The 27,525-nt window shown below is 41.8% G+C and overlaps 1 protein-coding gene across 7 annotated transcripts; it reads left to right on the forward strand.

The window, feature by feature from the left end:
• Positions 1-787: 787 nt before the first annotated feature.
• On the forward strand, positions 788-27,525 carry LOC146634099 (supervillin-like). 7 transcript variants are annotated; one of them, XM_085351803.1, is made up of 33 exons: positions 788-861; positions 3,815-4,302; positions 4,942-5,097; positions 5,233-5,412; positions 5,979-6,013; positions 6,746-6,807; positions 7,660-7,805; positions 8,943-9,171; positions 9,345-9,919; positions 10,175-10,301; positions 11,584-11,643; positions 11,764-11,826; positions 12,300-12,374; positions 12,462-12,555; positions 12,650-12,733; positions 12,904-13,102; positions 13,322-13,488; positions 13,581-13,700; positions 13,780-13,916; positions 15,080-15,227; positions 15,364-15,509; positions 15,666-15,841; positions 16,405-16,549; positions 16,917-17,235; positions 17,346-17,497; positions 22,072-22,174; positions 22,252-22,459; positions 22,566-22,699; positions 24,275-24,430; positions 24,664-24,804; positions 24,886-24,998; positions 25,948-26,103; positions 26,336-27,525. In XM_085351803.1, exons 2-33 carry the CDS (start codon positions 4,034-4,036, stop codon positions 26,423-26,425), a joined length of 4,965 nt encoding a protein of 1,654 aa, XP_085207929.1. In that variant the 5' UTR covers positions 788-861; positions 3,815-4,033; the 3' UTR covers positions 26,426-27,525. The 7 variants fall into 7 exon arrangements, with proteins under 7 accessions (XP_085207929.1, XP_085207932.1, XP_085207931.1 ...); XM_085351806.1 differs by having other exon boundaries at positions 8,943-9,162; XM_085351805.1 differs by having other exon boundaries at positions 6,749-6,807.

Here is a 27,525-nt window from a genome sequence, read left to right on the forward strand (position 1 = left end):
CTTGCTCTGGTATATTCTGAGGAAACACTTGTACCCTTTAAGGGAAGAATCACTGCAAACTAATATTATCCTGAATGATCACACTTATCCTTTGGAACATTTACATCATGATGGGAAAATTCCTTCCAAGAGGGCAATGTCCTCCAGGGAGCCAGTGCTGGCTCAGAACCTTATTAAAACCCTTGATGTTGTTTTATCTGCTTAGTCACCTGTGTGCCGGTCGGTGAGATCTAAATCAGCCTCTCGCCTCTCTTGGATGATCTTTTTAGGTGTAGGTGGTGAAGTTTTGAAGATCCCTAAGAGAGGAGCAGGTACAGATACTAAAAGATACTAAAAATGCATCCATATGAGTCATTATGAATACATACAATTAAGAATTAACTTTTTTTTCCATTTATGTATATAACTAATTATTTTCCACTTTGATTCAGTTAATTTAAGGATTGAAGTGCACAGGGTTTCTACATTACACAGCAGTTTCAGTTCACTGCGTTCAGCTGGTTTGTAGTAATTAATATGGGGAATTTGTACCACGCAGGCGCAATATAAGACATAATTAACATCTTCAAAGCAGGTTTTAACTGGTGTACATTCCTGAGGTTATTACTTCAAAAGTGAAATAATAATAAAGCAGACATAAAGTGAGTCAAAGGCTTCAGAGGTCATTTAGAGGCTGCAGCGGTTGTTAGAAACGTCTCTCGCACAGAGCAAGGGGCGTCCCCCGGTGTGTCCATCTATTTATATTCTCCCCCCTTAATACGGTGCGCCATCCACAGCTGCCAGTGCGACTACTTTTGGAGTGACAGATCGTTGGGGAGGGACCGCCGGGGCTGAGGAGGGCTCTCGAGGCGAGCAGTACATGTAAGTACAAATGAAATACTTAATTCTGCCATTCTCATCTTCAAAAGTACAAAATCCTAGCAGGAGTCAGCTTGGAGAATATTTCAAAGTAGGTCACTTGTTGCCTGAGTCACCTGTTCAGTCTGACTTGGGGAGACACGGGTTGTGCATTGCACATTAGGGAGAATGGTTATAGTCTGGGTGTTCATTCACTTTAAATACCCCGTGGGTAAAAAAGTTTCATGTGGAAGAGTAAATATTGCTGTTACGCACAGTTTACGCATTAATCTAATGTCTGTGCCAGAAAGTTACTTCAGAAATGTACCAAAAAAGATCGAGTGTCCGTATTCAAAGTGCTGGAAATTACTTCTTGTCGTATAATCCGTCAAACATCCGTCAAACTTATCTTTCATGAATGATATCAAGTCACAAAGTACTGACCTTTATTTATCTAGCTAAAAAGTTTCATTGACATTACAACTGGCCATAAGCGCCAAAATCTAAGATAATAGTTGTATGAAATACTTAAATCAGCTGTGTTGGATCAAGGACACATCTAAACCCTGCAGGACACCGGCCCTCGAGGCCTGGAGTTCGACACCTGTGCCGTAGAGTCATAAATATAAATGCAAAACAAGTAATTTCTTGATTTCATATAAAACCCCTTCTGCTGATTACAGTCTATTTACCAATATAAGCAAAGACATTATGCATAAAAAACACGGAAACACTGGGGAATCACTTTTTGGCACAACACTGGATTCATGTAAAACTTAATATTTGCGTCCTGTAAATAAGTTAAATGACTCATTGTTCAGCTCTTTGGTAGCTACATATGTAGGCTGTTACCCTATGCTGAGTTGTTTAGACAACAAATGAGTTTTGATATAAAAAAAATGTTCTCCCCAGCGTGAGGACTTTGCCACAATGTGAGTTTATATCTACATATAAAAACAGACGCGTCGTGTGTTAAATCTCACGAGGAGCTGATGAGGCTTACAGTAGGTGCACGATGTGAGAAAGCTGCTCTTCCTCTTCGTTCTCTCTCCCTTTAATATATTCAAAAGCTTAACACGTTCTTTTGCTGCTGGTGTTAATATAAAACATCCCCATCATGATTTATAATCATAGACTGTTTTTGAAATGCTCCTCTGATAATTTGCCCTTGAATTATGGAGATTCATTAGACGAGGTTGGTGCAGGTAGATGAACAGGGCAGGTGTAAGTGGCTGAGGGCTTTATCTTGGCCAGCTTTTAATCTGGTTTACTTTCCTGCTGCTCAGCACCCAAGGCCTATTTTTTTTAAAATGCATACATGTTTTGCTTTTGATTTTTTTTTTTCCAGTCTGTCAGAAAACTAGCAGTTAACTTAAGCATATACCGAGTGTGGGTCCAGAATTTTGGGGTTTAATTGCTACAGAGAAAGTCATGGCTGAAAGATAACACTTTACTGTCTCAATTCAACAATTAGAGGCTGTTTGTTTAACCTTCATCGCCTATTCATTTGAATATTATAGCTTATGAGTTCAGATCCCTGGGGCTGTGTGCATATCCAAAGCCAGTATCAGCTAGTGTCACTGGATTAGAACCCCATGATCCTCGCTGAGCCTCAGTGGTGCTCTCCCTTCCAATCGACAATCCTCCAGCTTGTCACATGACACATCGCTCTTTACACCTTTACTCATGTTTTCTTCACAAATGCGTACATGAGAGTGGCATCAGTGTGAGTGGGGATGCTGGAGTGTTGCTCTTCCTGGGTCTGGACAGGTAGGTGAGTCTTCTGTGTTGACTTCTTTGTTTAAAGGATATGTGCACGTGTTTCGAAGTGACAACACAAATCCTTCAGCTGGTTGTCTCATGCAGGGATCACGGCATCTAAATAGAGCTTATTAAAGCTCTTTGTGGCATGGAAATTTGGGATCTGCAAACACTGCTGACAATGTCGCCTTCAGTTTAGTCTATCAAATGTGATATCTGGATATTCTGAGTGGGTTTTTTTTTTTAATCAATGAAAGCTGGTTATGGATTTATGGAGACTTTTCTCTAATAGAGTAATTTGTTGAATCTATATCCGTTTTATCAGTGCCTCAGTGTTTTTAATTTTTAATCTACAAGTATAGGAGCAGTGAAACAAACAAATTAATAATAAAAGTTGCATCTTATACTTTGTGAACTCTGCTGCTGCCAGCAGCATTGAGCCCTGTGGCAGATCCATCTGGCGGACTAAGTCTGTGGCTCATGCCGCTTTGTTCTCGCTCTATTGTGCTTCCTGCACCAGGAATGCTGACATCCACAGTTTTGGAAAACACACAGATACATGTGCAAACACACATTTATGTGTGCGTATATTTGTGAGCACTCGTTTTGGGAAACTAGCAGACAGTTCGTTGTTCTTTTTAAATTTTAAATGCTATATTAGAATATTCAGTTTTGTTAATGTTGTTTGTCACAATGATGCCATCAGGGACTTTCTCTTCCTTGTACGTATTTGGAATATTATAATTCAAACAGGTTGCTATACCAAATGTTAAAAAAATAAATAAAATTGGAGCCATAGCTGATAAGATTTTGTTTGTGTTTTTGATGCAAAACATGCTTCATGTTGACAGGTCATGGTAAAATACCTGATGGAATTTGAAAAAGAAACAGGACTTGTTCAGCTTAGCGGAAGAGACCAGCACGCCTGCAAACTGCCATCGAGACCTGGACCTGGAGAGGAGTTGAGCTGTGGTGTTGAGTTTCAGTGCAAGGGGAGATTCCTGCATGACAGGCTGGAACGGGTCATCTTACACAGACATGAATATAAGAAAAGGACTTTGATAAGACTTTGATGTACGCCACTTTTAGAAGAAATGGTTAATATGTAATGAAGCTCACTGGTGTTGTCTCTGACTTTTCTAGGAAGCCTGAAGGGCACTAATGTAATGTATAGTGAAATGTTTCTTATTTAACTAATCTATTTTTTATCTTTCAGGAGAAATACCTCATTCACTGTGGGACAGGCTGGATTTTAACCTTGGATTAATGTAATCTGTGAGGAAAACCAAAACAAGAAGCTCATGGAAACAGAATTGTACTGGAAGAAAGTTTGGCTCTCATGTTCTGCCCCAGCTGAAAAGTGGAAGAAGAACAGCTCATCTGTTTTTTGTTCCTATATGCTTTTTGAGGAGCAAACAACCATCTGAGTCCTTCTATGATGGAGAACGCCGTCCTGGAGCCCAGATCGGAGCGGATTGCCCGCTACAAGGCTGAGAGGAGGCGAGAACTGGCCGAACGCTTTGGCAGCATTGACGAGCTTCCTTCTAAGTGGGTGAGAAGGGATGAGAAAAAGGTTCATGAGCCAGCGAGCCAAGCGCATGGAGGAATGTTAAGCTCCCATGATCTGAGTGAAAAAGTGAACAGCAGAACACAGGATGTTACAAATGGATTAGAGACTCCTGCTGAGCCCGACTGCCTGAGAAGGTGAGCCATGTCAAGGGTGAAAGATGACTTCATTGAATGCCTTGAAGACTTAAATTTCAATCATAGCTCATTGTCATTGTTTTATTTTAGAATTACAGGAATTTGGCTGAAGTCTTGCAACAACTTCTTAGTGTGCAAAAACGATACAATTAGCACTTCAGGACACACACAAGAAACATGATAAGCCTCTTTGATGACCTTAGATACAGCACTGTCTTCCTGCTGTGGCTGCACAGGGTAGCAGGTGCTGCGAGCCTAATTTGCTCAAAAAACAATAAAACCCTAATTCTGGCAACATGACCATGACACTTGTCACCTGTTCACAGCTTTCAGAACTTGACAAGTTGTTGATACCTTCAATAGTTTGTATCATGGTAACTGCTAAGAACAGTTTGTGGCATCATATTAATAGTCAGTCAGATGACAGCGAGCGTGCATGTAGTGCAGATGGTTTAGATTTGCAGGTGGCTTCTTCTCTTCTGTGAAACCATGAAAAAAACTCACATATTTTTGTGAGTTTTTGAGACTTCTGCATTATTAATATGAACTGTGACAAAAGATTATGTTTTGTGCTCCTCATGTCATGTCCCCCATATCTGCAATCTCACCTCCTTCCCTCACTCATACCCTCCCCTCTAGGCAGGGTTCCCAGAACTCTGCTAGCATGCAGAGTGGGGAAGAGCCTCATGTCCCTCATGGACTCGACGGCCCACAGCTCCACACTCGGGTGTCCGTGGGCCAGTTGAGAAGTGCTCTTCTACAGCAGACGGAGAGCGGAGCACAGCCTGAGAAAGCGTAGGGTCGCCTGCATGCGCGTGTGATCCGGCCTGTCACTAACAGACTGTGTTCCACTGTGTGATAATATTTCTCTTCATCTCAGCATCTTCTCCCCTTCTTACTTTCTTCTTATCCTACTTTGTGTGTGGATAGTAGCTTCCCTGATGCTGGGCAAGCCACATCCTCTCTGGATCTGGCTGTAAACCCGGGCTCTGAGGGGGGTCGGCGACGCACTCGGCGTTACCTCCCTAGCTCGTCAGGCGGTAACAGAAAAACTAGCGAACGCTTCAGGACACAGCCAATCACAGCCAATGAGATGGAGGAGAGCAGTGGGTAGGGACTGTTTCTTGTGGGCATGATAAAAAAAATAAATAAATAAATGGGAAGATGAGATGCCTGGCATGGCTAGGACTAAAGAACATATTGTTTGCTGTGTTTTCATATATTTAAAATAGTGTACGGCTAACATTTCATGGGAAAACTCATTAGGAACAAAATATCAGCCTTACCTGATGATACAGTACCACAACTTTTGTCTTATAGGAAACACTTATTTACCCTTGAATGATGCTTAATATTTGTTCCCCGTGATAAGAATGCACTAACCCTTCAGCTGAGGTGTGGCATGTGGAGCAGCTTTACATAAAAAACCAATGGGCGGTGTATTTTGCATGAGTTTATCTTCCTTAATAGCCTCCACAGTGTTGCTTTACCCAGCATGCAAAACAGCACAGTGTGTTGACTGTCTGAGCTGCAAATTGAAGCAAAAAGACACATACTGTAAACACCAAGCTGGATCCAGATCTCCATAACAACATTATCTAAAGAGTCAAGCATATGTCACCAACCTGTTCACCTGATGACCTCATCCTTTTGCTATTTTCCTCCGATTCTTCTAGGTGCTTGGATCCAGAGAACGAGGAAAACAGCAAAGGTAAAGCTTTCTCCCCTATGTGTTTGTCATCATCTGTTATTTCCGTGTGCTTTGCTGGTACACTGTCTGGTTGAGAAGGAAGTAAAAATGACAACAGGGAAAACTTACATGTAATATATTACGTGAGGTATGAAAGAAACATAAACAAATTGAAAAATACTGTGTACAATATTTAATTCTTGCAGGGGGCTTCCAACTTGCACAGTTGCCTCCATAAATTCATTTAATGGCTCAGGAAATAAACTGGGTTATATTTAGAGGATCACAATGCTCAATCTCTTCTGTAACGACAGACCAAACCATTTGGGCAGTGGAGCGGTGTTATGTACATCTAACTCTTGACCCCGTCATAAAAAGATGACAAGCAAGTCTTTACAGAGATTGACTCACTGAGAGTTTACACCACAGATAATAAGACCGCAGACACGAGTGGCCTTTATTGCTGTATGGATGTTTAGACTGTTGTTTTCAGGTCACACTGTATATCATTAAAATTGTTCTTCACAACTTTTTACTCACAGCTATCATCAATACAGAGATACCCCCAATTCCTAGACTTAGATGCAGTGTATTTAAGCACAGTTCACTAAGAAATTGCACCTGTGTTTGCTCTGTCTGCACCTGTGTCTCTTCCTGCTGTTAACTGTTTAAAAGTTTGATGAACCAAAATCTCTTAATGGCTGTTTTTTAATTTTTTTTAATTTTCAAATGATGGTGTGTATTTTTCCACAGCAGATGTAAAAACAGATGACAGAGCCAAAATGAGTGTGGCAGCCAAGATGTCTCTGTTTAAAGTGAGTTTGAATTGTTACCTGCTTTTTTTCTTTTTTTTTGTTAGAATGTGAGATCCCACATAAACTCGCCTAAACACACACAGTAAATGCAATCACTCTACGGTGTTAAAATTAAAGAAATGTATTCAATCCTTTATCATCTCCTGTCACCTCAGCTGCTCAACTTACGGTCTGAGCGCTGAGCACGCAGAACACTACCTGGTCCTGTTGAAAGAATATGAATGGTCAAAACAGGTGCTCTCCTTGGATCCACACTTTGGTTTGATGCTTTAGTACTTATTAAAGGAAAGACCAAGTCTGTAATATGATAGATACAGAGCCTTATCTTGAAGCTCTTTAAGCTCTTTAGTCTCACACAGATGATGAAATGCACTGTGGATTTTTCTATTATTCCAACATTTCAGCTGAGGCACACTTTTAGCAATAAGGCATCAGGTGAAAATGTGCCAGACACTGTATTAACATTAACAACCACAGCAGCTGTGGTATAATTAGCCTGCTGCTCTGTAGAGGCAGCAGGGGAGGTAACTGAAGCCAGCAGGTCTCTTGTTACATTGTGACCTGCAGCATGCAGCAAGTGGCCAAGATGCTGCACCTTAGAGCTCGCTGCTTTATTCACCGGCTATCTGACCTGCTTTACCTCCCTCCATCTGTTTATACAAATAGAACAGAGGACATCTCGAGGGGACTTTTTACTGCCATTTTTGTGGTCTCCCTCATTATTTATGCAACAGGTGGAGGCTGTAGATTGAGGCTCCTATTTGACCTGAATGTTGTCGTCCATCTGCATCACAGACTGGGTTCAAACTGATTTTTTTCACATTAATGTCCTCCCCACATCCTTCTCTGTAGGAGCTGGAGAAGTCTTCAGCCTCTGAGGCCTCGGCATTCCTCAAGCCTCGCTCAGGCTGCGTCTCTCATGAACGCAGGAGCCGGCGTGGCAACGACCATCGCTTTCTGACACAGCCAATCACCTGTGGAGAAATGGTGGCGATCAGGTGGGAGAGCTGTAGTGTTACCAAAACCACATCACATAATTAGCTATTTGACTTGATTGACAATCACTAAAAAAGTCATCTAGTTTTATTTAAGATTATGCATGTGTAGTTTTTACGTTTTAGTTTTGTGGGAATAAATAAATACATGCTTGATGATTTAAAAACTTAAAATGTTTAAAAACTTCAACTTATTAAAGTCAAATCTGTGAAAACAAGAGACCTTGCTTCAGTGGAATTAAGTACTTACTGTATGTCTTATTTAAAAGTAAGAACTTCTAGAAGCGTGTCTTATTTAAGCAGTTATTTTTAGGCTCCTATGTAAATGAGTAAAGAGAGTTGTTCAGTGGTTAGGGGGTAAAAACCCCCCTGCATTTTTAGAATCAGTAGTTAAATGTGACAACATTTTCTTCAAAGCTTTGGTGACATATCTCTTCAAAATAGCCTTTTCCCCTACAAATTAAACTTAATATTGCAGCTACATTAAAGCTAGTCTCACCAGATCACTGAGTTTTTTCATGTTATGTTATGCTTCTTTCCTACAAAAACGAGTAGACCAAGAAACAAGAAACAGTTTAAACTGTCATAAACCCATGCACCATGCAAAAACATGGTTGGCTCATACGTTTCCCAGCCTTTCTGTTTGGTGAAACAAGTTGCAAGGAATTTGTTCTGACACATTCCTGGCCAATAAAGAGCCCCTGATTGGCTCAGTGTCACCATATTTGCTCTTATAGATTTCTCCCATGTGTTTCTGTTCAGGAGTTTTTCGGTGCCTGGTTTCGTTTGGCTGTAACTCCTGGCAATGGGTCACAAATATATGCTTTTTTTTAAAGGAATGAGATTGTTGGAAACCAAACCAAAATTGGGATTGGATCTAGTTTGTTCAACCAGAATTATATGAATTTCTTAGGGGCTATTTTCAGTTACACATTTGCTGTTGTAGGGAGTAGCAGCAGCAGGACGATGTCTGTCAGATTGACTAAAAATAACCTGTGTGTGTTCATGGTAATGAAAAAACACCCACCGTTTTCTCCACTGCTTTTGCACAGCAGTGTAGATCAAATGTGTCCAAGGCATAGGAGATTTTGACTAAACATAAATTCTTCTCTGACTTTATGGTGTCATGTTACGCATCAGCACTCCCAAACCAGCACCACCAGTGGAGGTCCAGTCTGTGCAGGCTGAGTCAGAGGAGGATGGCGACGAGAGCTGCAAGCTGAGCATGAGCGAGAAGCTGGCCCTCTTCAACAAACTGTCCCTGCCTGGGAGGGAGGGAGCCGGGCCTGCTGACGGGCCCCCAGAGAGACGAAGGCAAAAGGGGGCTCGGTACCGCACGCAGCCCATCACAGTGGAGGAGGTCAGTCTGGTGGGTAGAAAGCAACAGAACAATAAATGGGAAACAAATGTATTTAGAACTTCATAGACCAGAAAAGGGGCAGGAGTGGTTATTAATAGCAAGGTTAATTTGTTGTCTTTCTTCACTTCTTGCCTGCTGTCCTCTAAGTAAATCTATTATTGATCTTCTTTGCCCCTTTTTAGCTCCAGAAAGGCCCTGTTCAGCTTCCTGCCCTCTGTTTGTCCCCTCATCTGTCCGACAGACAGCAGGCCTCGTCTGTCAACCTGAAACCCAGTGAGGTACGTCTTTCACAGTCCACATCAGATGCTGGCACTGGACTCGGAAAATCTGGTCCGACTCAACAGGGACCACAGTGCTACGACTCTGAGCCAGGCTTAAAAGGAATCCTGAAGAAGAGTCGCTCTGCAGGCTCGGAGTGGAGCAGGACAGAAGCCAGTCAGGTAGATGCATCATACAGCCATGAACAGAATGGTGGAGGCTGTAGAGAAGCGGCGATACACGGGAGCAAAGCGGGAGGTGAGAGGGAGGGAACTTCTGCAGCACCACAGAGAGACAGACGAGAGACCTCTGGTATGGAGGAAGGTTCGCAGTCTGCTGCTCCCTGGAGGCAGAGGGCTAGAAACAGGAGGGAAACCATTGCCTGCACACCAATAAGAGCCTTGTCAGAGCAGGATGCTCCACAGCAATCCTGCCAGTCCAAATATGAACTGAGCTTTTCCTCTGAGAAAAACAGCGTAGACATCAATGGAAGAGCCAAGTAAGTCATGTAAATAAATGACATGATCTGATAAGAACTGTAAATGTTTTTCTTCTATAGAGTCAAACTGTTGATATTGCTGCATATTGGAAAGGTTTGCTAAAGACTTTGAAACGTATATTATTGTGACATCTGTGAGTTAGATAATAAAAATGATTCTTTACAGTTTTCACCAGAAATATTAAGTTTTCAGCAGCTTGTATGTTGTTCTTTGATATGTTATATACTTCATACTGTGTGTAATGTGTCTTAAAGGCAGGAGGAAGACCAAAAGGCCATGAACAAGATCCATGACAACACCACAGATATTAAAGCTGTCCGGGTCACCTCAGAAGAGTGTGCGCCTAAAATGCAGGAGACAACCAACGGCAGCAGAAGTGAGGTGAGCAGCAAGGTTAACCACGTAAGACATAGACCATTTAAAAAAAGAGGTTTTGTCAGCGTTTACTTGCATGTCATTCTGTCTGATAACACTGAACGAATTCTAATAAAACTTTGTATTGGTGTAGAGTACGGTCATGTTATAAATCCATTAAAATTTAGCTTACATCCACCAGTTTCTTCAAGGTCAACTTTATGAATTATTGATAGTTATTGACAAAAATCGGTGAAACTCAGGAACTATGATTCTTACAAGAGTTGTGTGTCAGCATACTGAAAGTACAGCAGAGGATAAAATATCATGTCACATTTAACCTTTGACCTCTCCTTCAAGGTCAATAGATAACCTGAAGGTCAAAGTATATAATAATTATATACCACTATTTAAAATATTGTTTCTTGCTGCCACTGTTTGTAGCGACGACATATAGGAATAAAGGGAATGATATATGGTTGTAAACAGTGTGTTACTTTTGAGATCTGACCTCTTCTCCAAGGTCAGATAAGGTCAAATATTCATAAAATGTCTTTGATCTTTAAAACTTTGCTTAAATTCTGCTTTCTTTGTTTGTATTGGCAACATTTAAGAAATGATACTTGTATATAGGGACTCTATATTATAGTTTAACTGAATGATATTAGGCCCTGCGACAGACTGGCGACCTGTCCAGGGTGTACCCCGCCTCTCGCCCTATGACAGCTGGGATAGGCTCCAGCGCCCCCCGCGACCCTGAAAAAAGGATAAGCGGAAGCGAATGGATGGATGGATGAATGATATTAGACAATTCTATAAAAGCATTACAGAAGTTTTGCAGCATTTTTTTCTCTGAAAGAATTCAGTGAGAAAATCTTTGTTTGCATCACAGAGGTTACAGAGTTCACGCTTCTTGCCTGGTTTAAATTGAGGCAGAGGTTACATTTGTGGTTACATTTGGGTATTTGTCATACCACTGAAACCAGATATAGCATCTCTTATCTGCAGCACTCTGAATGTGGTATGTGCTGAATGTCCTGAGATCAGACTCGAGTTACCGCGGAATATATTGAGTCCAGTGAGTGTTTATGTACCAGGATGGGATTGGCTGTCCTATTACACGACGTGGAATGTAAACACACTGATTATTTGGCAATTAAATGATCTCAGCTTCACCATGCCGACACTATGTGTGGGATTTGTATATTAATCATTGTCCTACTTCCTTTTTATGTCTGTCATTTTTATACTTCTGGCAACATTTATGTTTGTTTGAATTCTTTTAAATGCATCTCCCTGTTTTCCATAGTATCATGTGCAGGAACAGTCAAAAAACCCTCATCTTGAGAATGACAACCTTCAGTGCTGGGTAAGCCTCAATCTAATGATTCAAAACCCATCCTCCCTCATCTTGATTTTGAAACCACAGCCCTTTAGATTTTGAATAGCTTTGAACATCTGCAGCCTGCCCCTCTCTCTTCTCTCCCAGGAGCCCGTCTTTGCCTCTGTCTATTCTATCAATACGCCCCAATATATCATGTGTTTTAATCAGGTAATTGTGTGAGCCGGTGCATGGCATTGCTGCTGTTTGATTTGGAGTGTTTTGTATGCTGTGAAAGGCTTTTGTCATCTCACAGATTCAGGCGGATGTGATGTGACAACCCTGTCACCTTGTCTCAAAATTACAATGCGTCACATCACAGCTCTCAGTTCACACTTTCCATTTAGGTGTGTGCTTACCAGATGTTCATTTTGGTCATGAAAGTTATATCTTACTCCCACGTTTCTTTGTGCATGTTTCTGACCTAGTTCTAATGGACAAAAGTAAATGTGCATTGTACAAAAACTCCTTATAATATCTAATGCAGGGCAGGATTAGGCAGAAAGGAACAGACTGAATGAAATGTTACACATAGAAAGTTTAGCTCTATGTAAAATCTTTATATTTTGTATCTTCTGTGCAATCCACTCTCACTGTCCTAGAATGCAAAAGTCACCATTTCTGTGTTTTGCTTTCACCTCCAGACTAACCTCTCCTTTGAGGCACAAGAAGTCTCCTCTCCTACGAACAATCAGAGTCAGCCTCAGTGGAGACATAAGGTGACGCACACCTGCATTTTTTTCATATTTGTGCGTGTATCTGCGGAAAAGCTGCATTGTAACGGATGCATTTCTCGGGCTCTGTAGGATAAAGGAACTGAGATTCAGATGACTGAATTTGGAGAATTGAAAACACAGCAGGAAAGCAAAGAGCAGGAGGCTGGAAGCACGGCTAAGACAAGTAACTCACTTATTCTCCAGTTCTCATACAGTTCTGCTGAGCATATTTTGGCCTTGTTTATGAGGTTTTTCTCTCCTGTGTTTGCAACATCTAGGCCTTGCATCTGGTGAATCACAGAGAAATGGTATCGCTCACAGCAGGAGACACTCCACTGATGCTCCATCATGCAAAAATGAAGGTCAGAGCAGTTTTACACCACGAAAAACAAGCAAACAAATAAACAAACAAGTCTGTGTTGAGACTCAGTGCTTGTTTTATTCATCATCATATGGACAACGCTGGTTCCCACAATGTAAAAGCTCATTGAGGATCCAAGTATTTTAGCGTTTTCATTTCTTTCCCCCTCAGTGACTCCACAGAGTTCTTCACCAACAGTCACTACTCAGGAGGTAAAGGAAGAGACGCCTGTTGATGAACCAAACATGTTTGATGGCAGTTTCTACTGTGATCAGTCACCTTCTTCAGCCTGCCCCCCACCTTGTGGTGGAATTGCTGCCTCAGAGGGTGAGCAGGACCTGGGAGTCTTCTGCCAGACCAACACACACATGTAAGCATAGTTTTTTCCTGCAAATGTGAGATTAGATTGAGTCCTTGCAATTTCTAAATAGTAAATGCAAAATATATTTGTGTATCTAATGTAGTTTTTATGCTAAAGCTAAAAGGAAAAGATTAGAGTAAAAAAAAATTTTCCTGCAAATTTATATTCACACACACAGTAGCTGATATCTTCAGTAACTCTGTATTGTCTGTGTGTGTTTGTTTGCAGATTGACCTCAGCAGTAGCAGAGCACAGGCGGTCGGTACGTCCGTCCCGTCGGACTCAAGGCTCCAGAAACCCTCTGAGGGCTCTCGCAGCCAGAGAGGACATCAGGCAGGACTTCATGGGAGAGAGAGTCAATTCATCAGCTCAAGAGAGGATCCAAGCAGAAAAAAGTATGCTAATTTATGTTGTTCCCTTCTCTTGTTACTTTCCTTCTTTTATGTTGCTCAGCTACCTGATATTGCAGGTTTTTTTCTCACTATAGAGTCTAAGAACTCGTCTATAGCAGACTCACCTTCCTTAAGATCTGAAGAATCCTCCTTAGATGCCGAGACAGCTAAGTCTTACCCGCCCTTCAGCAGCCTGATGCTAATTCACATCAAAGGTCAGGAAAGGTTTGGTTCATCTGTGTGATGATCTGCTTGTGGTCAGGTGTTAAGGTTAACCAACACCTGTGATGACAGGTAGGCGGCATGTTCAGGTCCGCCTGGTTGAGCCCTCAGTGCGGTCACTGAACAGTGGAGACTGCTTCCTGCTGGTCACTCCAGAGCACTGCATCCTGTGGAGTGGAGAGTTTGCCAACGGACAAGAAAAAGCAAAGGTACCACCCAGGACAATGTTATGGTGTAGTAGCAGCATGTATGACACATAAAATTACAGGGAAAGGGTAAAGAGGTGGATAATACAATACAAAATAAGAAAGTAGGATTAAAATTATTTCCCATTGCCAGGAAATATCTGACCATCCCTTAAACTTACTCCTCTTAGAAATTTACATGGGAAAGGATGTTTTAATAACTTCATACATATACCAAATTGGTTTACATTTATGCACAACAAATAAATGCATAAAATATTACCCTTCAAGACCCAAAGAGCATTCTGTGCATAAAATGCAGTGTTTGCAGTTCTTGCAGTAAATTGTAAGCATTAAACCTTAATGGACTCATAAAGGTTGGCTACAGTTTGTGTGTTAAATGCATAATAAAGGACAGTGACGATATGAATCAAGAACGTCATACATCACAGAGTTCAGTTATTGATTATCTAAGTATCACAGTATGTACCTTTACTTTTAAACATTAACTTTGGTTGCGTTTTAAATGTATTTATATTTTATTATGGAACAGTGTACTAAACGTATATGGGGACAAAGTGTGGAGACAAAGCACTGAATGAGTAATTAAGTCAACATTTTGAGATAATAACCCAAAATATTTCCTTACAAGCTTCCATAAAAAGGTAATATTATTGAGAGGACGGTGCACACTGTCATAGACTCTTTTTAATAGTTATTTGTACGTTTCTATTATTATAACAAAGGTTCAAATATCTGTTTGTCTAAAACTATAGCTGATTTCACACATGAACGGGTTGTGACACTTATGAATTTATTTCTTTTCATGTGTAGCACTCAGCCATGTTCTTGTTATTGGAAATATTTTGGTTTGGTGAGGCAAGTTTCCTGCAAGATTTCTAATATAGGCCAGCAAAGACTGCAGTAGTAAAATAAAAAGAAATTACAATATGCTTTTACTATAGACTATGTTCTGTTTGGGTTAGCATAGCAAAAAGGTCCTAGGTTCTAATCCACCATCTGCTCAAGGCCTTTCTGCGTGGAGATTGCATGTTCTCCCTGTGTCTCTGTGGGACTCTCTGGGTACACTGGCCTCCCTGTGACCCTGAATGGGATAAGTGGCAGAAAATGGGTGAACTATATTCTGTTACTGCTGATTATCATATTATTTATTTATTTTTTGTCAGGCCTCTGAGCTAGCTTTGTTCATCCAGAACCAAAGGGACCTTGGTTGTTTGGCTTCCCACGTTGTCCACCTGCAGGAGGGCATGAACTCTGACAGCAGTGTGGCTGCAGACTTCTGGAGTCTCCTGGGAGGAAGAACACAGTACAGAGGTTGGAAGTAAAACATGTACTTTTCAAATATATCAGAGAAACACATTTTGAATTGCAATTTTTCTCCTTTTATAATTCACCTGTTGTTTTTCATCCAAAACATTAGAAAATGTTTTTTCTTTTCTTTTACTCACAGGAGCTTGTGCTCCAGAGGAGGATGAGCTCTATGAGCGCGGTGTGGTGGAGTCCAACTGTGTGTACAGGCTGGTGGAAAACAAACTGGTGCCTCATGAACAGGCTTGGGCCTCCATCCCCAGCATCACCCTGTTGGCCTCCTCTGAGGTCTGAGCTTCAATTCTCGGCTCCCTAATTACTTATATTGTAGTTGTTTTGGTTTTGGGTTTGTTTTTTTGTTCATTAAATGCTTGATTGTAGAAAAATAATGGAAGAGAAGTTAATCTCTGACTCTGTTCATATCTCTTTGTCATGTATGCCCAGGCCCTGGTGTTTGATTTCGGCAGTGAGGTCTATCTGTGGCTCGGACAGGACGTTTCCCTCAGGAGGAGAAATGTTGCTCTCCAGTTGACTCACCAGGTGTGGGTTGGAGCTTATGACTACAGCAACTGTCAAGTAAACCCACTGGATCCCACTCAGTGTAACCCTGCAATTCAGCTGTAAGTCACTAATATATTACACATAAAAAAGGAGCCTGTCTGTATACAACATTAAGTTTGCTGTGCATTCATAATATGCACTCTGTAGAAAGTAATTCTTGGTTAAGTGTGCCCATGTGACATGCTCTAAAAACCCTGCTTGATGTTTAAAGTCCAGACTATATTTTGACATTTAAAAGACATATTTTAAAGCAAGCAAGTGGACATGAACTACAAAATACTTGCAGAGAGTAAAGGTCTTCTCTCAGTGTACCATATTCCACAGTCAGAAAATATATTACAACTTGTGTATATTAAACAAGGTCTTTAAAGGGCTTCCTTTCTTCATTTATTTCAAGAGGGTTTTTTTTTGTTGCAGTTTAATGAGATTTAAGCTTTTAAAGTATATATATATATATATATATATATATATATATATATATATATAGTGTGTGTGTAATTATGTCTCTTGGGAATGGATGTCTGTAAAGCTTGAGTCTGGACTAAGACAGACTCTCTTTTCTATTTTGTTTAATGCTTGTGTTAGTTCTTTTATCGGTTTCATGGCATAACTTTGTCCACAGACGAGGAGAAGGCCGTCCCAGCTGGGCTCTGTTCGGCGTCCTCACTGAGAGCAACGAGACAGCTCTGTTCAGGGAGAAGTTCCTGGACTGGATGTGCAGGGTTGGAGGCAGAGAGGAAGCGGCTTCAGGGACGGATCAGACGCAGGTTCATATCACATTCAGAGATATGATGCGGCACATGCAGTTTTCAGACACTCAAACTAGTGTGTTTCAGTTATTGCACTGTTTGTGTAAAATTATAGATGTGAAGAATATATTTAGATCAATTAGTTTTATTAAGTTTCCAGCTTGATAGAAAATTAGTCTCTATTAAAAATTTTTACTAAAAAAACAACAAATTTTTATTACTGGAAATATTGACTGGAAATATCTAAAACCTATTTATAACTAGCTACCTTTTATTTCTACTGAAACTCATGTGCAGATATCTAAATTTCAATTTTGACTTTTGCTTTTTAAAAGTGATTTTTTTTAAACCACTGAAATTCAGTGTCTGCGCTTCCTCTCCATAGTCCATCCCAGTCCAGTCATCCCAGCCGCTCTCCCCTCCTTCAGACCTCTTGAGTCCCTGCGATGCCAAAGCTCTAGTATCGGGTCAGTGCTTAGAAGGTGACGGTTTGGTCCGTACTGTGCTGGCTGGGGTCGATGTCCAGAGAGGTCATGGTGTCATCATGCTGACGGAGGAACGTCAGATGGAGCTTAACACAGTAGCGGTGGACACCTGGCACGTCCAGGAGTTTGACGACAGTGAAATCCCAGTGGAGAGCAACGGACAGCTTTATGAAGGAGACTCTTATGTAATCCGCTGGAAGTACAGCATCAGTACAGCTGGTCAGTAACCTTTTTTTGGGTTTTTTTTCTAATAGATTGTACTTTTAATGCTATGGCAATATTTTGACCGAGACATTTTAATAATGGTTAACACTCTCTCTTCGTTACAGACAGCACAGACAGCTCAGATGAGTGTGGGACGGATCCAGCACCAAAGGAAAAGACGGCCTTCTTCCTGTGGCGAGGCCGTCACTCCAGTGTCAGTGGACGGGACACAGCTGCTTTCCTTTCCATCGGGATGAGGAACCACGAAGAGTCGCAGGTAAGCTCATAGCAGTCAGATTAGATCCCCTTCTTATATTAAAGTAGAACCCTGGTAACTGTTAACTTTCACAGCAGTGAAAAGTTTAGTTTTATCCTCACAAAGAACGCACGCACTTCACTTAGTAGAAACATTGCATTATGCGAGTATACCCAAACAAATTAAGAGAAACAAAGAGCACAAGCAAAAGTCTTTTACTTTATTTTATTACAAGTATTTTTTTATTGCAATGCAAAGAGGCAGTGTAGGAGGAGAAAATAAGCCTAAATGGCTGTGTAGAAGTGAAAGAAATACATAAATAATTTAACAGACAATAAAAATGGCACCAACAACAACAAACACCCAGCAAAAGCTTCTGAAACATTTTAATGTTTATTAGAGTATATTTCAATACACAGAGGCATATGGTTGGTTTACAACTGCAGTAAAAGTTGAATGTAGTTTAGAGAAAAGTGGCTTGTTTTAAAGTCCATGGAGTATTTAAAGTATTAAGAATGAAAAAAACAGACAAAGGTGATGACATTTTACTTTGTAAACCACACTACCACTTTTTGTTAGTTTGTTACTAGTTAGATAGTTACTAGTTCTGCCTACCTGCCCACACATTGACCCTTTTGAGAACAGATTATTACACAATGTTAGCCACAGAAGTTGAGATTATTTCTGCTGGCATGTGCACATCAAATTCAAATTTCAAATTTCAAATTCAAATTTTTATTTGTCACGTACACAGTCATACACAGTACGATATGTAGTGAAATGCTTGGACAACTGCTCGTGACCTAAAGAAAACAAAAAAGGAAAAGGCTATGAATAAGAAAGGAAATAAATATGAAAAATTAAAAAGGGTAAATTTAACTAGGAAGGAATAAAATATAAATTAAGGTTAAAAATGAAATAACTGTACAACACAAATTAGAATGAAGGGTAAATTTAACTGGGAAGAATAAGATAAAGATAAATATATAAATTAAAGTTGAAAATAAAATAACTGTACAACAAAATACACAATACACAATATAGAACTATATAAGAATGTATGAAGAAATCTAAATATAAATAAATATATACACAATAACAGCAGCTGTACAAGTATTAACCGGAAATGAAGAATATAGTGACCAGTGTTGTGCAAAACCAAAGTCCAGAAAGTCCAGTGTGTGTGTAAGAACCATATGTGTGGGTCAGTACTGTGTGGTGGTGTGATTGAGAGACCGTATCGCCTGCGGGAAGAAGCTCCTCCTCAGTCTCTCTGTGTTGGTCTTCAGGGAGCGGAATCGCTTTCCTGACCTCAACAGAGAGAACAGTCTGTTGTTGGGATGGCTGAGGTCCTTCACGATCTTCCTGGCCTTGGTCCAGCACCGCCTGCTGTAGATTGAGTGCAGGTCAGGGAGCTCGGAGCGGATGGTGCGCTCAGCTGACCGCACAACCCTCTGTAGAGCTCGTCTGTCCTGCATGGTGCTGTTCCCGAACCAGGTTAAGATGTTTCCCGCCAGGATGCTCTCTATGGTGCACGAGTAAAAGTTCCTGAGCACCTTGGAGGGCAGTTGGAAGTCTCTCAAGCGTCTGAGGTGGTAGAGACGCTGTCGGGCCTTTTTCACCACGGTGTTGATGTGACAGGACCATGACAGGTCCTGCGTGATGTGAACTCCGAGGTATTTGAAGCTGTCCACTCTCTCCACTGGGCACTCGTTGATGACGGGGGTCTGGTAGTTCCTCTCCTGCTTAGTGCTGAAGTCCACTATCAGCTCCTTTGTCTTACTGACGTTTAGAAGGAGGTTGTTCCTCTGGCACCAGTTCTCCAGATTCCTAATCTCCTTCAGGTAGGCCGTCTCGTTGTTATCAGAGATCAGGCCCACCACGACGGTGTCGTCAGCAAACTTGATGATGGTGGTGGAGCTGGTAGTGGCCACACAGTCATATGTGTACAAAGAGTACAGCAGGGGGCTCAGAACACACCCCTGGGGGGCTCCAGTGCTGAGAGTGGTGGAGGCTGAGACATGTCCGCCCATCCTTACTGCCTGTGGTCTGCCAGTTAGGAAGTTGGAGATCCACTGACACATAGATGAGCTGAGTCCCAGATGCTCCAGCTTGGTGGTGAGTGTGGAGGGAATTATGGTGTTAAATGCAGAGCTGTAGTCTATGAAGAGCATTTTAACATAATTCCCCCTTCTAGTGTCCAAGTGAGTGAGTGATGTGTGGAGGAGATGAGAGATGGCATCGTCTGTGGAACGATTTGGACGGTAAGCGAACTGTAGTGGGTCCAGTGTGTCTGGTAGTGAAGAAATGATGAAGTCTCTGACCAGGCGTTCAAAGCACTTCATCACTACTGAGGTGAGGGCTACAGGGCGATAGTCATTGAGAGAAGCAGGGTGGGGTTTCTTCGGGACAGGAACAATGATGGACTCTTTGAAGCATGTGGGGATCACCGACTGAGATAAAGAGATGTTGAATATCTCAGTGAACACAGGAGCTAGCTGGTATGCGCAGTCTCTTAGGATACGACCTGGGATGCCGTCTGGTCCTGCTGCTTTCCTGGTGTTCACTCTCTTGAAGGCTCTCCTTACTTCATGCTCGGAGATGACGAGCACGTTTCCGGTGCTGGCAGTATCTTCCTGTCTGCAGCCGTTAGCGCCGCTAACACTAGCATTGTTGGAGACCTTAGCTGCAGCCTCGAAGCGAGCATAGAAAGTGTTCAGCTCGTCTGCCAGAGTCACGGCCGCGTTCGTCATACCGGTTGTTGGTGCTTTATAGTCCGTTATTGTCCTTAGTCCCCGCCACAGGCTCCTAGAGTCACTCTGTTGGAGTTGTGACTCTAGTTTCCTCCCGTAGCGCTGCTTCGCCTCTTTCACCGCCCTCCGCACGTTATATGACGCGGCTTTGTACGGGTCCATGTCCCCCGTCATGAGTCCCGTGTTGTAGGCAGCGGTGCGGGATCTCAGAGCGTTGCGGATGGTTTTATCCACCCACGGCTTCTGGTTGGGAAACGTTGTGATAGTCTTTGTCTCCACGGTATCATCCGCTAGTTTCCCGATGAATCCCACAACCGCTTCCGTAAACACGTTGACGTCATCGTCGGAGCTGTTTCTGAACATGCCCCAGTCTGCGTCATCGAGTGCGTCCTGTAACGTGGCCACCGATTGATCCGTCCAGCGCGCGACCTTCCTCTGAACCGGAACTTCCTGTTTTAGCCTTTGTTTGTATTTTGGCATGAGGAAGATGGCGGCGTGATCAGATTTGCCAAACGGGGGGCGGGATTGTGCCTTGTAGCCGTCCTTGACCGTAGTGTAGCAGTGGTCCAGTGTCCTTTCACCCCTGGTGGGGCAGGTGATGTGTTGATAAAAGTTCGGCGCTGCGCGTTTGAGGTTGGCGCTATTAAAGTCCCCCGTCACAATAAGCGCAGCGTCCCGGTGTTGTGTCTGGTGCTGTGTGAGTGCCTCATGCAGCTCGCATAAGGCGGTGACCGTGTCCGCTTGTGGTGGAATATAAACGGCACTTACAATGACCGATGTAAATTCCCGAGGTAGATAAAAAGGACGACACATGATGGACAGTAGTTCCAAATTTGGTGTGCAGGAGCGTGTGAGAGGAACAACGTTCGCACTGTTGCACCAGTTGTTGTTCACCATTAAACACACGCCGCCTCCCCTTGACTTCCCCGAGTCCCGTGTCCTGTCCATGCGGTGAACCGAGAAGAACTCGGCCGGCTGGATGGCGTGGTCCGGCACCGCTGGGTTCAGCCATGTCTCGGTGAAGCAGAGGAGATTGCAGTCCCGAATGTCTCTCTGGAACTTTATCCTGGCCCTGAGGTCATCAAGCTTGTTCTCCAGTGACTGGACGTTGGTGAGCAGGATGCTAGGCAGAGGTGTGCGGTGTGCACGAGCTCTCAGCCTGTTCCTGACGCCGGCTCGCTTCCCTCTAGGCCGCCGCCGCTTCCCTTTGTTCTCCCTCGAGATCTCACTCGGCCAGCTCGGATCCGGAGTTAAAAACTTCGAATTGTGAGTACATTGTATACCAATAGAAACAAGAGTGTCACTGTCATACCTAATGTACCCAATGGTGATGATTTTGCCGATTTAGAAACGCTGAAAACTAACTTAAAAAACAAAGACAAAGAAAAAGTGGTCGGAGCAGTCGTGACGGCAGCCGACCTCACCGGCGCCATCTTATGATCTTATCTTATGATACATCGGTGGTGAATTTATTATGAGGTTCCTTTAATAGCCACTAGTGTTCGAACTCTGGGACGAGCAGTATTATAGTGCCAGTCTGTTGTAGTGCCGTTGGCCCTGAAAGGCATCGAAACCTTAAAAGCACAAAAATCCAGATCCCGTAAAACAACTGAAGTATGAAAAAGCTGCAAAAGCTCACAAAGGACATATGAAATGCAATTAGAACACATTCTTGCATCTTTTTCTTCTTCACAACACCAACAAATCCTTCTTAAAAAATAATATTACAAGAGTAAGAGGAACACAGGACAGAGTTTGAGAAGCCAGTACTATTGATGATATTTCCAGCAGACATAAGTGCATGCAGCTGTTTACCATCTTTTGTGTGGTGTGTTTTGTAAGGTGGTTGTGCCTCAGGGAAAAGAGCCCCCCTGTTTCCTGCAGCTTTTCAAGGGAGGCTTGGTCATTCACAAAGGAAAGCAAGAGGAAGCTTCCATCAACACAGGTGGAGTAAAATCAGCTTGGTTTTCAGTCCATTTTCCTTCTCTTCTTTGTTTGAATGTTGTGATTATCAAAACACAGAAAGCTGGCGTCTGTTTTGTGTGCGAGGGGAGCTCCCAGAAGAGGGTTTTCTGTTAGAGGTGGACTGCTGCTGTGCGGGTCTGAGGTCGAGAGGCTGTGTTGTCCTGCTAAATGGCCAGCAGGGAGTGCTCTATCTCTGGATTGGTTGTAAGGCTCACAGCAGCACAAAGGAAGTCGGCAAGAGGGTGGTGGAGGTCCTCACTAAAATGTGAGTCACATGTTCTTATTGCGCTTTTTAAAAGTTCTCAGTATCAATTTTTTTTTTTTTTTTAGCTTGAATGTACTTTTATTTTTTGTTTGTTTGTGTGTTTTAGCTGTCCATCAGAGGTGGGTTTAAGCAAAAGCAGCCCTGTAAAGGTGCAGATAGTACAGGAAGGTTCAGAGCCAGAAGACTTCTGGACAGCACTGGGACAAAAGGACAGGAAGGCCTATGACTGCATGCTGCAAGGTGCAACGCAACACACACTGTGCTTTGCTGTGGACTGTAAGCCTTCAAATCATAGTAAGAAATAGGGCTGAACGATTATGGAAAATAATCTAATTGCGATTTTTTGCCCCAATATTGCGATTGCGATGCGATATGCGATTATTTTTTAAGGTATTTGTCTTCTGTATTATTAAACAAAGACAAGCAATACATCATATAGTATGGCCAATACTATATTACATTAATTTTAAACTGTTCTTTCCTGGAAGACAGACCTCTGTTATGATGACATGAGGTGATGCATGAATTGATGACTGACATTTTTATTTAACTTCTTCAATCACAACAGTATATTTGAACATACACAATAGTTTATTTTTAGCTTACAAACATCTGAGCATAAAGTGCTGACAAGGAACCCTGGTGTAAACATTAAAATGAAAGTCAGTACAATGTGCAGATTGCAGAAATATAGATAAACAAAATCAGTGGCTTTACCACACTCAGTTTTTCGACATCTGTGAACTACTAGACAGTCATTCAATTAAAAAATAATATTAAATAAATAAAACTAATAAATAAAAAATACACACATCTTACTGATCTCTGCAGTCAGTAACATTACACATAAAGTGCAAACATAATAGCAATTGTATAAACACACACACAAACACGCCTTTAAAGTTTAAAGGCGTGAAATTGGACGGTCTAGCCTTCTGAATCAGAAGGCTAGTTCTGATTAGCGTCACCGCTGTCTCGGTGGAGTTTAATAAACTCGGCCGTCTGCTTCTTGCTATCTAAAATATAACCAGACACTGGCGTAAATTCTCGACTGTCTCATACTTCTGTTTAATAAGTTTTCTGTTTGACGTTTAGTCAGCTGTGTGAAAACCAAGGAGGAACCCACCCGGGGGATTAATAAAGTTTTATTTTATCTAATCTAATAACTTTAATCTCAGCCAAACCGATTTACTCACGAACAAACAAAACACTGAAAAAAGCCCAACAATAACATTTTTAGGTTGTCTAAGTGACTTATATATTACGTTTAACCCGAGCAGCGAAACTCCGCGGTGATCTGAAAATGATGTGCCGGGAGTTGTGCCGTTCTCGGCCGCATCAGTAACCCTCGAGCTCCCGGCTAGCTGTCGAGCTGGTGGGTAGCAGACGCCTCTGAAAACGTCGAAGCACTTTTGCAAATATGGGATATCTTGATAAACCGAGCAGATATTTGATGTTTACACAACTACTTTCTCGCCTGAAAATATTTTAAAAGTTTATTTTGTGACCCAGAAAGATTAGTATGAGTAATTTTAAAACTTAGTAGCGGCCGCCATTGTTGGAAACTGGAGTTTGGCTGGGCCGCGCTATGAATTCTGGGATATGGTAGTAATTTGGACAGCCTTCGGCGCATCGCTGTGACGTAATCGGTCTACAAATGCGGCCTCAGGAGGATGCAGCCCATGAATTTGGACATGTCCAGAGTATAATCGCAGCCTTTGCGGTTAGAAAATTGCACTTGATCATGTCGCGATATTATCGCAAATGCGATATATCGTTCAGCCCTAGTAAGAAACAACTCTTTTGTAATGGCAGATCCAGGAAAGTATAACTTCACGCCTCGCCTCTTCCACCTGAGTGCCTCTTCTGGGAGTTTCCAGGCCGAGGAGCTGCAGAGTCCGATGCAGATGCCGGGGCTTGTGATGGCAATGCCTTTTGTCCAGGAGAGCCTATACAGTGTACCACAACCAGGTGAAAACAGACACAAAACAAACTAAATTCATCTTATATTCAACTCTGCTTTTCAGTTTCTCACCTCTGTCATTTTATCTGCAAAATAAACACATTTAAAAAGTAACAGAAAATTGCTTCCCTATACACTCATCTATTGTTTAACTTCATCTATCCTCCCCCCTGCCAAAAACATCAGTCTAATGTAATTCCACTTTATTGCCCAATTTCCCTCTTTGTTGTCTGCGTGCCAGCTTTGTTCCTTCTTGACAACCGTCTGGAGGTCTACTTGTGGCAGAGAGGTCAGCCTGAGCAGACTGAGAGCTCCTCAGCCTGGAAACTCTGGCATCATGAGAGGAAGTGTGCCATGCAGACAGCGCTGCAGTACTGCAAAGGTAGTAAGAACTGAGGGAGAGGAGTTGGTTTCATACAGAACCTGATAAGTTTTAAAATGTATTGTTTATTCTGTATCCCAGAAATAAACCAGAGAAGGCCGCCACATGCGTATCTCATCCTCGAGGGGGCTGAGCCTCTCACCTTCACTAATGTCTTCCCGCGCTGGGAGAAAAGCCTTGAACCTCATGCACAGGTATGAACATGTTTATCCAGAAATGAGCTCAAATGTTATAATTTGGTTTAATTTTAACAACCTCTGAATCTCGTCTAATCAATATTTCTTCCCACTTTAACATTAAACATTAACATTACATTAAAAAGCATTCCTTTTTAGGGCTCATGTGCAAACTTTAACTGTGTCATAGAAGAAGGCGACCTTGTAGCATCTAAGATAAGTTAGCCAATGAGCAGCACCTTTTCCAACCAAGATCACAACACTATGTGTGTTTGGTACTTTAGATTTAATTATGCTCATCACAAATGATACAGAGGTTGGATAAATTCATAATTCATGTTGATGCCTGGGGATAAAAAAGATTCATTGCTGAATAACCTGCAAAGCTTTCCTTCTTTCACTCTTATTTTATTGCCTTGTCCTTACATCACAGGTCTCAAAATGACTATAACACTAAGGAAGTGAGGGTCTAATTGTTCCTTAAACCTCATTTATATAAGAAAAATTAAGATTAAAGTTGCAGAAGTGATATCTGTGGTTTTAAAACTTTAAGGCCACACACAAGAATCAAGGTTAATTTTTTGTTGTTGTTTCTCTGTGAATTTTAAAAAGGAAACAATTTTTTTAGGGCGATCTCGGTGACTAATATTTTTTTTTACATTTTTTTGCACATGGTTCAAAACTTTAAACCTCACCTGTGGAGAACCTCTCATATCTGAAAGTGGTCAGCCCCACCATCATGAGTCCCCTCAGTGTGGTCATTAGTTAAGAAAGGGCACCACGTGTCAGTCACAGGTCAAATGTGGCAACACAAAAAAAAAACCCCACTGGTATTTGGCAAAAAATTATTTGTCAGTAACTGAGGTAACAAATGGCTTAAATACATCTTCAAGCATTGTGGAACTTTACAGAATACACATTTAATGTCTATTTTTTTGCCATGTCTCTCTCCTTGGGTGTGACTCAGGGTGATACAGGGCGAGCGAAGCTGACCTTGGTGCAGGACACCCTGGCCCAGCTCATGAAGACCCAGTATCCTCTGGAGGAGCTGCTGCGGAGCCCCCTTCCTGAAGGAGTGGACCCCCAGCGCCTGGAGGTCTACCTGTCCAATGAGGACTTTCAGGTAAACTGATGGATGATGTCACCATCTTGCAGTGATGTCCCCTGACCAGCAGGCTTCAGCCTTCACCAGATTTTCCAAATGAAAATGCTGAAGATGCTCTCATGTTTATAAGCTAATGATAAATATAGAGCGGAAGTTTTGCCGCAACTTTAATGTTTACATTTGTATTGGATTTAAAAATTGATTTCTACTTTGTCTCCTCCATAAATAAATTACTTCAATTATGTTTCAGACTATTTTGGAAATGAAGAGAGATGAATATGCCTCCCTCCCAAGCTGGAAGCAAATTGATCTGAAGAAGAGCAAAGGGCTGTTTTGTTAGACAATGAAATAAACTGGAGGCTGACTGATGCTGTGACAGCAGAGACTTCCTTGTCTGCTGCGAAAGGAAAATGGCATGGGGGGGACATAAGAACCATGTTTCCACACAAAGAATTGCTCACAGCATAATACAACTACAAAGAGATCACTTTTATTTATGTCAAATTAGTGTGTGGACTTTTTATTGGACATTCTTTAAAGCTACCAAATGGTTGAGAGAAAATAAACAAACTTTTTTACTGTCTGTGCAAATCAGTGAAAGATAATAAAAAAAGGTTATATGGGAGTAAAATAAAGACATCAGTAACAAACATTGGAAAGAAAACATAGGAGTGCTTACAAAAAGATTAATGCTAATAAACAATGTAAACAGACAAAAAAAGGCTAACCACTTCCTAAATGTTTCCTCCTTGATCAATATCTTTCCACCAAAATGTTCTGAGCTTCAGTTTCTCCTCAATTTTGATTCTTCTTCCCTGCTTAACGATTGCCGCAAGAACCTTAAAATAAGAGTACATGGCATTGTAATCTGTGACGTGTACTTTACAATCGTGTCACACTGATGTGTTCATTTGTCTGGAAGCCTTGTGTGCACAAAGCTTTGTGCCATGTGTATTGTAGCTGTGGCCAATGTGCTCATTGTGGCTGGGAGCGATGCCTTATTAAGGCTCCTTGGGGATTCACTATTAGCTATGCATGAAGGCACAGGTAGACATGCTCCAATAACGTCCCTTTAGCTCAAAGCAACACGCTAATTCAGTTTCACCTCAATCAACACACTGTTCCAAACACCCTCATAACACAGCAGTACACAAAGACATACTGTATCTCTCAATGATGCATGGAAGCCCATTATTTATTAAAGGAAAAACAATCTATGTAACACATGTATTGCTTAACAAATTTTGATGTGAATGTGTCAGTCTACTTTAATGTTTGTGGGTTTTTTCTCTTTTTTTGTAGTATACACATAGAAAGGGATGCTACAGCTGGATTCTACAGCAATTTTTTGTTATTTGTTTTTAAGATATCACTCTCAGGTTGGTTCATTGTCCATCTCTGACATAACCCCCCCCCCCAAAAAAAGACCCTAAAACAAAA

This window comes from Diplotaxodon limnothrissa, linkage group LG4, assembly GCF_057381915.1.
Source record: "Diplotaxodon limnothrissa isolate DT_005_m linkage group LG4, D_limnothrissa_male_GT1.1, whole genome shotgun sequence".
Classification (NCBI taxonomy): domain Eukaryota; kingdom Metazoa; phylum Chordata; class Actinopteri; order Cichliformes; family Cichlidae; genus Diplotaxodon; species Diplotaxodon limnothrissa.

Bases quoted from the DNA above. Each gene is read 5' to 3' on its own strand.
- LOC146634099 (XM_085351803.1), top strand. From the start codon at position 4,034: ATGATGGAGAACGCCGTCCTGGAGCCCAGATCGGAGCGGATTGCCCGC. The intron at 15,228-15,363 runs GTTGGAAGTAAA...TTTTACTCACAG, and splicing joins AGGAAGAACACAGTACAGAG to GAGCTTGTGCTCCAGAGGAG. The intron at 24,805-24,885 runs GTAGTAAGAACT...TCTGTATCCCAG, and splicing joins AGCGCTGCAGTACTGCAAAG to AAATAAACCAGAGAAGGCCG.